We start from the raw sequence: 13,285 nt of genomic DNA, 5'->3' as shown, positions 1-13,285 counted from the left end.
ATTGTTATCAAGAAATAAGAAGATTGATAGTGTTATTAGTGTTCTTGTTTTGCTAAATTTTGTATATTGTTGTCAAGAAATGAGAAGATTGATAATGTTATTAGTGTTCTTGTTTTGCTAAATTTTGTATATTGTTATCAAGAAATGAGAAGATCGATAGTGTTATTAGTGTTCTTGTTTTGCTAAATTTTGTATATTGCTATAAAAAATTAGAAGATCGATAGTGTTATTAGTGTTCTTGTTTTGCTAAATTTTGTATATTGTTATCAAGAAATGAAAAGATTGATAGTGTTATTAGTGTTCTGGTTTTTCTAAATTTAGTATATTGTTATCAAGAAATGAGAAGATTGATAGTGTTATTAGTGTTCTTGTTTTGCTAAATTTTGTATATTGTTATCAAGAAATGAGAAGATTGATAATGTTGTTAGTGTTCTTGTTTTGCTTAATTTGTATATTGTTATCAAGAAATAAGGAGATTGATAATGTTGTTAGTGTTCTTGTTTTGCTAATTTTGTATATTGTTATCAACAAATGAGAAGATTGATAGTGTTATTAGTGTTCTTGTTTCGCAAAATTTTGTATATTGTTGTCAAGAAATGAGAAGATTGATAGTGTTATTAGTGTTCTTGTTTTGCTAAATTTTTTATATTGTTATCAAAAAATGAGAAGATTGATAGTGTTACTAGGGTTCTTGTTTTGCTAAATTTTGTATATTGTTATCAAGAAATGAGAAGATTGATAGTGTTATTAGTGTTCTTGTTTTGCTAAATTTTGTATATTGTTATCAAGAAATGAGAAGATTGATAGTGTTATTAGTGTTCTTGTTTTGCTAAATTTTGTATATTGTTATCAAGAAATGAGAAGATTGATAGTGTTATTAGTGTTCTTGTTTTGCTAAATTATGTATATTGTTATCAAGAAATAAGAAGATTGATAGTGTTATTAGTGTTCTTGTTTTGCTAAATTTTGTATATTCTTATCAAGAAATGAGAAGATTGATAGTGTTATTAGCGTTCTTGTTTTGCTAAATTTTGTATATTGTTATCAAGAAATGAGAAGATTGATAGTGTTATTAGTGTTCTTGTTATCACTAGTACAAAAAGAATAATATAATTTGTAAATTTACACCCGTTTTACAAAAAACGGGTGTAAAAAGCAAATGCGGTGGCAGTTTTGTAAATAAAGTCTTATTTTGAATTTTAGTACGTAACAATAGACACCCTATTTTTAAATAACGGGTGTAAATTCAAATATTATTTATTATCAACTCTATATTACACCTGATATTCAAAAAAAGGGTGTAAATTTAAAAATAAAAATAAAATATTCGTGCCTTAAACAATAACTTTTATTATTCTTATTTGTTTAATCTTAAATTTTCGTAAAAAAATAATAAATTTTAATATTAATATATAACAATAGACACCCTATATTTAAAAATAGGGTGTATAATTATAACAATATAAATTTTTTTGGGATTCTTGTAGTTGTATCATACCCTTAGAAATTTCACATTTTTCTTCTCAGATTTCGTTACTTTAGCCTTTAATCTTTAATATTTAATCGTTAACCCCATTTTGAGAAATCACCGTTCCAGGGGTTCGGCTTTAGTATCATTTCAGTGATTTTGAAGAAACCCTAGCTTATTGGTTGAGTTTAGCTTACTGTACATTCTTTTTCGGTAGAATTTTTTTGGGATTTGAATCTGTAACATGAACAATAGAGCGAGATATCCACTTGGGAATGGGTTAGGTCGAGGTGGTGGTGGCGGTGGCGGAGGGTTTCAACAGAGACCAAATCAACAACAGTATGTGCAGAGGCACATGATGCAAAATCAGCATCCACAACAACAATACCAGCAGCATCAACAGAATCAACAATATCAGCAGCAGCAACAACAACAGTGGCTGAGAAGGAACCAGTTGAGTGGAACTGACACCAGTGTTGTGGAGGAGGTCGAGAAGACTGTGCAGTCTGAAACAAACGACTCTAGGTGCTCTTTGGTCTTTTGATTTTTGTTTTTTAAGCTTTTTGAACCTAACCAGATTAATTTCTGGTAGTTACATTTGTATATTTGTTTGTGTATTTGTCTTATACCTATTGCTTGTCTGTGTTTGTGTTACACAGTCATATGCATTTTGATGTGGATAATTAATATAGTTTGTATGTTTGTCGTGTTGAGTTTTGAATTTTTGATGTTAGGGCATGAGACCTTTTCGATGTTTATACATTTGTGTGCGTGGTTGTTTGCCCAGGCTGTCTATTAGGTGATATCTTGCTGTAGGAGGGAATCCTGTCCTCTTATAAAGGGTATTTGCTGTTAATGTTTGTTCGTTGATATGGTTTATGTGTAACTTTGATAGCTTGATTATTTTAGCTCGCTCACTCTTTTCTTAACTGTTGATAGCAATCTGTCTCCTTCCACCGTGGTTTGCTTAATTTTCCTGTCTTAGAGTGTAGTAAATTGGTTTTATTTTCTTTTCCTATCCAGTGAAGAATCAAATTAGATTTTTTTTTTCATTTAATCAAGAGCCTTAGATGATTTTGAAAGTTATTATCATGGTTTGTAAATGATTGCGGAAACTCAAATTTGAGCAGGGAACCTGAATGTTTGATAGTGTTATATGAAGTTCTAGGTTCTGAATGTTTTATCTCTGTCTAACATAACCAGAGTTGCATTAATTTCTGTATAGTGCTCTAATGTAAAGTTGGTTTGATGATGTTTACAATGATTTCTAATGCCTTGCTATTGCAAATCTAATATGATATGGGTTGATGTTTGCTCTATCATGTGTTTATGAAAGGTTTGAAAATAGCTTGTAAAATTCAATTATTCTACTGCCAGATAAAGCTAATGTGATTGTTTTTCCCTAAGAAAAGAATGTCTTTTAATTTTATTCTCAATTGATTTTGTATGTTAGTTCACAAGATTGGAAGGCAAGACTAAAGATTCCACCAGCTGATACACGCTATAGGACAGAGGTATGATTACAAACAATTTAAAGTTGTTATCATATATATTCCAAGTGATTGTTTATTTAAATTATGTATTATGCTTTGGTTTTGGTCATATATTTTGTTTAAGAATTGGGATCTTTGAGTTTGTCAGGAACAGTACGCATCCCTTGTTGGAGTTGATTCTCTGCATTGGTTTTAGCTTTCATTTTGTTGAGTCATGTCATTTTTAGTACCCTATGGCCTGTGCTCAGTGCCTTTTAGACATTTTATTTGATATGCCATTTTTTAGTCATTAGGTCATTACGGCTTAGAATTTAGAGTATAAACATGCTTGTAAAACTGCAAACTCTTAATAAAATTTCTTTTACGTCCAGAAATATAGGAAATAATATCAGATTCTACTCATTCTCACCCTTCAAACTTCATTGTTACAGAATTATATTTTTTAATCATAAATTAAGTGCTAGATGTCAGATTGTTGCTATATTTCCAAATGATATTCATAATATTCTTTTAATGGTCTGATAAATATTATCTATCATCTTGGGGTTAGTAATTTAAAATATTGTGCCAGTCTTGACCTTTTGTTAATTTTTCTACTCAGGATGTGACAGCAACTAAAGGAAATGAGTTTGAGGATTACTTTTTGAAGCGTGAGCTGCTAATGGGAATATATGAGAAGGGGTTTGAAAGGCCATCCCCTATCCAAGAAGAAAGCATTCCAATTGCCCTTACTGGTAGTGACATTCTTGCTAGGGCTAAAAATGGAACAGGCAAAACAGCTGCATTTTGCGTTCCTGCATTGGAAAAAATTGATCAAGATAACAATGTTATTCAAGGTAGGTTTCCTCTTCTTTGTTTAAAAGATGCTTTGAAGTCTAGTAGAATGGATTACACTTTATTATGTCTCATTTCCGTTCTGGTAGCCTGCTGTTTGTTGTCAGGACTCAGCAATGTTTTCTTATTAAATTTTTTAAAACGTAATGAACTTTTTAATAGGGTAGTTCGGGCTATTTATCAATTTCATTTTATGAATATTCAAAGAGTACAAGGTTGACTTCTTATCTGTTTTCAGCATTTCAACCAGAATATGATGTTTGTTATGGGAGCTATTTATCAATATAATCTCAATATGAGTGCTTTGGTCAAATTTTGCTTATATTTCATTCTGAAGGGAGTTTAATTTATCCGAGGCTCCTATAGTATTGTGTGTAACCATTAATTGTTCCTTGTTCATATTATTAATTGTTAATTTATTATTTATGATAATTACTTGGCAAAGTTGTGTTAAGGCCCACCAAGTCTTTTCCTATTTTTTTTAATGACAAATGTGCAGTGTTTTGGTGCCAAACTGCCAATTGTCAAAGTTAACTGAATATAAAAAGATATGTTTTGTTGTATTAATGCATGCTTTCATTTTAATTGTTCAGTTATTTAGTGTCCATTTTTTATAATATGAACCGATTTTAGGGTTACCCATGTTTTGACCATTGCCTTTTCTTTTGTCCTGTCATGCAGTTGTTATACTGGTTCCAACACGAGAATTGGCTTTGCAAACATCTCAAGTATGTAAAGAGCTTGCAAAACATTTGCAAATTCAAGTTATGGTCACAACAGGCGGTACAAGCCTGAAAGACGACATTATGCGTTTATATCAACCTGTCCATCTGCTAGTTGGTACTCCGGGAAGAATTTTGGATCTTGCAAAGAAGGGTGTCTGCGTTCTGAAAGATTGTTCTATGCTTGTGATGGATGAGGTAAAGACAGTTTACCAGATATTTACCAATTTTATAACTTTTGTAGAGAAGTATACTATTGTTAATCAGATGAGAAATTATGATAAGAGTAAGGAATGTTTAATATTGTCTGATATCTGGTCGCGTTTCTATTGTTTTTGTCTGGTTTGCTAGGGTAAGGAATTTCTGTCCCTGTCTAAGTTGCATTTTGAACTTTGCAGCAGATGCAACAACTTTGTATATTGCATCTCTGATTTATGTTTTAAACATATAGCCGAACATCTTCACCTTCGATTAACATTTTCTCTTTCTTTATCTTGGTACCAGGCTGATAAACTTCTCTCCCCAGAGTTCCAGCCTTCAATTGAGCAGCTGATTCACTTTCTTCCCTCAAGTCGTCAAATCCTTATGTTTTCAGCTACATTTCCTGTTACTGTAAAGGATTTCAAAGATAGATATCTTCGTAAGCCGTATATCATTAATCTTATGGACGAGCTAACTCTGAAGGGTATTACCCAATTTTATGCATTTGTGGAGGAGAGGCAGAAAGTTCACTGCCTAAATACTCTTTTCTCTAAGGTATATGCTCATGCCAAAATATTGTAAATTTTTTTTTTTTGAGATTTGGATATGATAGTAATATGGCTTCTATTACAGCTGCAAATAAACCAGTCAATCATCTTCTCCCAGTCAATCATCCTTTATTTTCTGATACTATATCCATTTGTTTGTTAGAAATCAGTTTTTAAAGTTAATAGTTGCATAATTTATATCAGTAGTATACTTTATATGATTTACGCATGCAATTCATTAATGGAATGGGGGTATTCTTGGTAATACGGAAGTGTGTCATAAATCTTGTTTGATATAACTGCTTTATTAAGCTTGTTAGATTTTTATTATTCCAACCCGATGATTAACTTTTTATCATTCTCATTCTGAAACAGATCTTTTCACTAGGGGAATAGATATCCAAGCAGTGAATGTTGTTATTAATTTTGATTTTCCCAAGAACTCAGAGACATATCTGCACAGGGTATGTTTGATTTCTGCCTTTTCTCCTACATTGGTAATGATTCTCTGTATGTGTTTTCATGGGTGCTCCGTTGATATATAGGTTGGCCGATCAGGGAGGTTTGGACACCTTGGTTTAGCAGTGAACTTAATAACCTATGAGGATCGTTTCAATTTGTAAGTATGTCTGTTAGATACGAGTTTCCGAGCTACTCGGTGCAGATTTCTGATGCGTTTCTATGTTGTCCAGGTATAGGATTGAACAAGAACTTGGCACTGAAATAAAACAAATTCCCCCATTCATTGATCAGGCCATATATTGTCGGTGACCGGTGGTAGATACCCTGTTTGTATTCTCAACTGTGGTGAATAGCATCATCGGTGAGTGATAGGAACCATTTTCTTTTGATATTTATGATCATGGCATCTTGTTTGTGGTATTTTTTCATCCAAGAGTGAAAATAGATATCTCTATATTTTTATCTAACTGTCTGCAAGTTAGTTTCATTAGAGAAACAAATTGGCTTAGTTAAGAGCATAAAGGCAATAGTAACTGTTCATCCAAGAATCAATGGAATTAGATTAAAAACCTATATAGCCATTTAAATCATAATCATTAATTTTCCGATGTGAATGTGCTGCACGAGGATTCAATAAGTTAGGGTATTGTTAGACCCCTCTGTTGAATGTTTTGTTATTTATTTATGCTTTTAAGAGCCCTGGAAAAATAATTAGAACCTAAAGTTTAATAATGGGTTTTTAAATGCCAGACATATGCTTGGCTCCTTGGATTGCATTTGCAAATTGGTTATTATTAATTTTTATTGAATATCCAGGAATATATAAAAATATTTGGTTTAATGAAATTTCAAATAAAATATTTTTTAAAAAATTGAGATATTTTACACCCTTCATACACAAAATAGGGTGTAAATGTGTTAAAATTAAATGTAATTATAAGATATTTTACATTTGATATATCAAAAATAGGGTGTAAATATTTGTCATTTTACACCCGTTTGAATTATAATAGGGTGTAAATTCGTTTAACTTCAATGTATGTAGGTGACAATTTACACCCGTTTTATATTAAATAGGGTGTAAATGTCCTAAAATTCAATGTATATATCTACCAATTACACCTTTTTTTTATCTAAAACAGGGTGTAATAGGTGACAATTTACACCCGTTTTATATTAAATAGGGTGTAAATGTCTTAAAATTTAATGTATATATCTACCAATTACACCCTTTTTTTAAATCTAAAATAGGGTGTAATATATTCTCTTTTTACACCCGTTTTAAAACGGGTGTAAATTCTTCATACATATCTCACCCTTTGAATTTACACCCTATCATAACGGGTGTAATATGTATAAAAAACGGGTGTAAAATCTTCTTTCTGCACTAGTGTATCAAGAAACATTTAACGCTGGCCCTTTATCAAAATCTCCCAAAAATGAAAGGCATTGCCATGGGGAATTCTCCATGGCTTCTGTTAGTTAAATAAGGATATGGAAGGTCACAACTAGGACGATGTAAGCCATGACGCACAGTTCGTTGGAATTTATGATGGCTTCAAAGGCCACACCGCTGCTTCCTATATCCGTACGCACATCTTTAGGACTCTATTGCGTGAGTTATTTTTTTGCTTCTTTTTTCTTAGCATACTTACCTGTATATTGTTATGAAGAAATGAAAAGATTGATAGTGTTATTAGTGTTCTTGTTTTGCTAAATTTTGTAAATTGTTATTAAGAAATGAGAAGATTGATAGTGTTATTAGTGTTCTTGTTTTGCTAATTTTTGTATATTGTTATCAAGAAATGAGAAGATTGATAGTGTTATTAGTGTTCTTGTTTTGCTAAATTTTGTATATTGTTTTCAAGAAATAAGAAGATTGATAGTGTTATTAGTGTTCTTGTTTTGCTAAATTTTGTATATTCTTATCAAGAAATGAGAAGATTGATAGTGTTATTAGTGTTCTTGTTTTGCTAAATTTTGTATATTGTTATCAAGAAATGAGAAGGTTGATAGTGTTATTAGTGTTCTTGTTTTGCTAATTTTTGTATATTGTTATCAAGAAATGAGAAGATTGATAGTGTTATTAGTGTTCTTGTTATCAAGAAACATTTAACGCTGACCCTTTACCAAAATCTCCCAAAAATGAAAGGCATTGCCATGGGGAATTCTCCATGGCTTCTGTTAGTCAAATAAGGATATGGAAGATCACAACTAGGACGATGTAAGCCATGACGCACTGTTCGTTGGAATTTATGATGGCTTCAAAGGCCATACCGCTGCTTCCTATATCCGTACGCACATCTTTAGGACTCTATTACGTGAGTTATTTTTTTGCTTCTTTTTTCTTAGCATACTTACCTGTATATTGTTATGAAGAAATGAAAAGATTGATAGTGTTATTAGTGTTCTTGTTTTGCTAAATTTTGTATATTGTTATCAAGAAATGAGAAGATTGATAGTGTTATTAGTGTTCTTGTTTTGCTAAATTTTGTATATTGTTATCAAGAAATGAGAAGATTGATAGTGTTTTTAGTGTTCTTGTTTTGCTAAATTTTGTATATTGTTATAAAGAAATAAGGATATTGATAATGTTGTTAGTGTTCTTGTTTTTCTAAATTTTGTATATTGTTATCAAGAAATGAGAAGATTGATAGTGTTATTAGTGTTCTAGTTTTGCTAAATTTGTATATTGTTATCAAGAAATGAGAAGATTGATAGTGTTATTAGTGTTGTTGTTTTGCTAAATTTTGTATATTGTTATCTAGAAATTAGAAGATTGATAGTATTATTAGTGTTCTTGTTTTACTAATTTTGTATATTGTTATCAAGAAATGAGAAGATTGATAGTGTTATTAGTGTTCTTATTTCGCTAAATTTTGTATATTGTTGTCAAGAAATGAGAAGATTGATCGTGTTATTAGTGTTCTTGTTTTGCTAAATTTTGTATATTGTTATCAAAAAATGAGAAGATTGATAGTGTTACTAGTGTTCTTGTTTTGCTAAATTTTGTATATTGTTATCAAGAAATGAGAAGATTGATAGTGTTATTAGTGTTCTTGTTTTGCTAAATTTTGTATATTGTTATTTAGAAATGAGAAGATTGATAGTGTTATAAGTGTTCTTGTTTTGCTAAATTTTGTATATTGTTATCAAGAAATAAGAAGATTGATAGTGTTATTAGTGTTCTTGTTTTGCTAATTTTGTATATTCTTATCAAGAAATGAGAAGATTGATAGTGTTATTAGTGTTCTTGTTTTGCTAAATTTTGTATATTGTTATCAGGAAATGAGAAGGTTGATAGTGTTATTAGTGTTCTTGTTTTGCTAATTTTTGTATATTGTTATCAAGAAATGAGTAGATTGATAGTGTTATTAGTGTTCTTGTTATCAAGAAACATTTAACGCTGACCCTTTACCAAAATCTCCCAAAAATGAAAGGCATTGCCATGGGGAATTCTCCATGGCTTCTGTTAGTTAAATAAGGATATGGAAGGTCACAACTAGGACGATGTAAGCCATGACGCACAGTTCGTTGGAATTTATGATGGCTTCAAAGGCCATACCGCTGCTTCCTATATCCGTACGCACATCTTTAGGACTCTATTACGTGAGTTATTTTTTTGCTTCTTTTTTCTTAGCATACTTACCTGTATATTGTTATGAAGAAATGAAAAGATTGATAGTGTTATTAGTGTTCTTGTTTTGCTAAATTTTGTATATTGTTATCAAGAAATGAGAAGATTGATAGTGTTATTAGTGTTCTTGTTTTGCTAAATTTTGTATATTGTTATCAAGAAATGAGAAGATTGATAGTGTTTTTAGTGTTCTTGTTTTGCTAAATTTTGTATATTGTTATAAAGAAATAAGGATATTGATAATGTTGTTAGTGTTCTTGTTTTGCTAAATTTTGTATATTGTTATCAAGAAATGAGAAGATTGATAGTGTTATTAGTGTTCTTGTTTTGCTAAATTTGTATATTGTTATCAAGAAATGAGAAGATTGATAGTGTTATTAGTGTTGTTGTTTTGCTAAATTTTGTGTATTGTTATCTAGAAATTAGAAGATTGATAGTATTATTAGTGTTCTTGTTTTACTAATTTTGTATATTGTTATCAAGAAATGAGAAGATTGATAGTGTTATTAGTGTTCTTATTTCGCTAAATTTTGTATATTGTTGTCAAGAAATGAGAAGATTGATCGTGTTATTAGTGTTCTTGTTTTGCTAAATTTTGTATATTGTTATCAAAAAATGAGAAGATTGATAGTGTAACTAGTGTTCTTGTTTTGCTAAATTTTGTATATTGTTATCAAGAAATGAGAAGATTGATAGTGTTATTAGTGTTCTTGTTTTGCTAAATTTTGTATATTGTTATTTAGAAATGAGAAGATTGATAGTGTTATAAGTGTTCTTGTTTTGCTAAATTTTGTATATTGTTATCAAGAAATAAGAAGATTGATAGTGTTATTAGTGTTCTTGTTTTGCTAATTTTGTATATTCTTATCAAGAAATGAGAAGATTGATAGTGTTATTAGTGTTCTTGTTTTGCTAAATTTTGTATATTGTTATCAGGAAATGAGAAGGTTGATAGTGTTATTAGTGTTCTTGTTTTGCTAATTTTTGTATATTGTTATCAAGAAATGAGAAGATTGATAGTGTTATTAGTGTTCTTGTTATCAAGAAACATTTAACGCTGACCCTTTACCAAAATCTCCCAAAAATGAAAGGCATTGCCATGGGGAATTCTCCATGGCTTCTGTTAGTCAAATAAGGATATGGAAGATCACAACTAGGACGATGTAAGCCATGACGCACTGTTCGTTGGAATTTATGATGGCTTCAAAGGCCACACCGCTGCTTCCTATATCCGTACGCACATCTTTAGGACTCTATTACGTGAGTTATTTTTTTGCTTCTTTTTTCTTAGCATACTTACCTGTATATTGTTATGAAGAAATGAAAAGATTGATAGTGTTATTAGTGTTCTTGTTTTGCTAAATTTTGTATATTGTTATCAAGAAATGAGAAGATTGATAGTGTTATTAGTGTTCTTGTTTTGCTAAATTTTGTATATTGTTATAAAGAAATGAGAAGATTGATAGTGTTTTTAGTGTTCTTGTTTTGCTAAATTTTGTATATTGTTATCAAGAAATGAGAAGATTGATAGTGTTATTAGTGTTCTTGTTTTGCTAATTTTGTATATTGTTATCTAGAAATGAGAAGATTGATAGTGTTATTAGTGTTCTTGTTTTGCTAAATTTGTATATTGTTATCAAGAAATGAGAAGATTGATAGTGTTATTAGTGTTGTTGTTTTGCTAAATTTTGTATATTGTTATCTAGAAATTAGAAGATTGATAGTGTTATTTGTGTTCTTGTTTTGCTAATTTTGTATATTGTTATCAAGAAATGAGAAGATTGATAGTGTTATTAGTGTTCTTGTTTCGCTAAATTTTGTATATTGTTGTCAAGAAATGAGAAGATTGATAGTGTTATTAGTGTTCTTGTTTTGCTAAATTTTGTATATTGTTATCAAAAAATGAGAAGATTGATAGTGTTACTAGTGTTCTTGTTTTGCTAAATTTTGTATATTGTTATCAAGAAATGAGAAGATTGATAGTGTTATTAGTGTTCTTGTTTTGCTAAATTTTGTATATTGTTATCAAGAAATGAGAAGATTGATAGTGTTATTAGTGTTCTTGTTTTGCTAAATTTTGTATATTGTTATCAAGAAATGAGAAGATTGATAATGTTATTAGTGTTCTTGTTTTGCTAAATTTTGTATATTGTTATCAAGAAATAAGAAGATTGATATTGTTATTAGTGTTCTTGTTTTGCTAAATTTTGTATATTCTTATCAAGAAATGAGAAGATTGATAGTGTTATTAGTGTTCTTGTTTTGCTAAATTTTGTATATTGTTATCAAGAAATGAGAAGATTGATAGTGTTTTTAGTGTTCTTGTTTTGCTAAATTTTGTATATTGTTATCAAGAAATGAGAAGATTGATAGTGTTATTAGTGTTCTTGTTTTGCTAATTTTGTATATTGTTATCTAGAAATGAGAAGATTGATAGTGTTATTAGTGTTCTTGTTTTGCTAAATTTGTATATTGTTATCAAGAAATGAGAAGATTGATAGTGTTATTAGTGTTTTTGTTTTGCTAAATTTTGTATATTGTTATCTAGAAATTAGAAGATTGATAGTGTTATTAGTGTTCTTGTTTTGCTAATTTTGTATATTGTTATCAAGAAATGAGAAGATTGATAGTGTTATTAGTGTTCTTGTTTTGCTAAATTTTGTATATTGTTGTCAAGAAATGAGAAGATTGATAGTGTTATTAGTGTTCTTGTTTTGCTAAATTTTGTATATTGTTATCAAGAAATGAGAAGATTGATAGTGTTATTAGTGTTCTTGTTTTGCTAAATTTTGTATATTGTTATCAAGAAATGAGAAGATTGATAGTGTTATTAGTGTTCTTGTTTTGCTAAATTTTGTATATTGTTATCAAGAAATGAGAAGATTGATAGTGTTATTAGTGTTCTTGTTTTGCTAAATTTTGTATATTGTTATCAAGAAATGAGAAGATTGATAATGTTATTAGTGTTCTTGTTTTGCTAAATTTTGTATATTGTTATCAAGAAATGAGAAGATTGATAGTGTTATTAGTGTTCTTGTTTTGCTAATTTTGTATATTGTTATCTAGAAATGAGAAGATTGATAGTGTTATTAGTGTTCTTGTTTTGCTAAATTTGTATATTGTTATCAAGAAATGAGAAGATTGATAGTGTTTTTAGTGTTCTTGTTTTGCTAAATTTTGTATATTGTTATCAAGAAATGAGAAGATTGATAGTGTTATTAGTGTTCTTGTTTTGCTAAATTTTGTATATTGTTATCAAGAAATGAGAAGATTGATAGTGTTTTTAGTGTTCTTGTTTTGCTAAATTTTGTATATTGTTATCAAGAAATGAGAAGATTGATAGTGTTATTAGTGTTCTTGTTTTGCTAATTTTGTATATTGTTATCTAGAAATGAGAAGATTAATAGTGTTATTAGTGTTCTTGTTTTGCTAAATTTGTATATTGTTATGAAGAAATGAAAAGATTGATAGTGTTATTAGTGTTCTTGTTTTGCTAAATTTTGTATATTGTTATCAAGAAATGAGAAGATTGATAGTGTTATTAGTGTTCTTGTTTTGCTAAATTTTGTATATTGTTATCAAGAAATGAGAAGATTGATAGTGTTTTTAGTGTTCTTGTTTTGCTAAATTTTGTATATTGTTATCAAGAAATGAGAAGATTGATAGTGTTATTAGTGTTCTTGTTTTGCTAATTTTGTATATTGTTATCTAGAAATGAGAAGATTGATAGTGTTATTAGTGTTCTTGTTTTGCTAAATTTGTATATTGTTATCAAGAAATGAGAAGATTGATAGTGTTATTAGTGTTGTTGTTTTGCTAAATTTTGTATATTGTTATCTAGAAATTAGAAGATTGATAGTGTTATTAGTGTTCTTGTTTTGCTAATTTTGTATATTGTTATCAAGAAATGAGAAGATTGA

General features: G+C 29.4%; 1 protein-coding gene and 1 long non-coding RNA gene across 2 annotated transcripts; both read left to right on the top strand.

The window, feature by feature from the left end:
• The first annotated feature begins 1,422 nt into the window (after positions 1-1,422).
• On the top strand, positions 1,423-5,429 carry LOC127115044 (DEAD-box ATP-dependent RNA helicase 8). Its single transcript, XM_051046721.1, has 6 exons — positions 1,423-1,993; positions 2,922-2,982; positions 3,563-3,797; positions 4,477-4,715; positions 5,022-5,273; positions 5,352-5,429. The coding sequence occupies exons 1-6, from the start codon at positions 1,713-1,715 to the stop codon at positions 5,427-5,429; spliced, it is 1,146 nt and encodes a 381-aa protein (XP_050902678.1). The 5' UTR covers positions 1,423-1,712.
• Positions 5,430-5,579: 150 nt separating this feature from the next.
• Positions 5,580-6,123, top strand: LOC127115045 (uncharacterized). The gene is made up of 3 exons (XR_007800668.1): positions 5,580-5,730; positions 5,812-5,885; positions 5,959-6,123. It is a non-coding gene; the product is annotated as an uncharacterized LOC127115045 (long non-coding RNA).
• The last annotated feature ends 7,162 nt before the right edge of the window (positions 6,124-13,285 follow it).

The sequence above is a fragment of the Lathyrus oleraceus genome, unplaced genomic scaffold (genome assembly GCF_024323335.1).
Source record: "Lathyrus oleraceus cultivar Zhongwan6 unplaced genomic scaffold, CAAS_Psat_ZW6_1.0 chrUn0911, whole genome shotgun sequence".
In the NCBI taxonomy this organism is placed as follows: domain Eukaryota; kingdom Viridiplantae; phylum Streptophyta; class Magnoliopsida; order Fabales; family Fabaceae; genus Lathyrus; species Lathyrus oleraceus.
This window is presented reverse-complemented; position numbering and strand designations above follow the sequence as displayed.

What these genes read in the sequence shown, in the direction of transcription:
- LOC127115044 (XM_051046721.1), top strand. Translation starts at nt 1,713, where the DNA reads ATGAACAATAGAGCGAGATATCCACTTGGGAATGGGTTAGGTCGAGGT. An exon ending in TCTGAAACAAACGACTCTAG is followed by an intron (nt 1,994 to 2,921) that starts GTGCTCTTTGGT and finishes TTTGTATGTTAG; the next exon opens with TTCACAAGATTGGAAGGCAA. An exon ending in TAAATACTCTTTTCTCTAAG is followed by an intron (nt 5,274 to 5,351) that starts GTATATGCTCAT and finishes CTTCTATTACAG; the next exon opens with CTGCAAATAAACCAGTCAAT.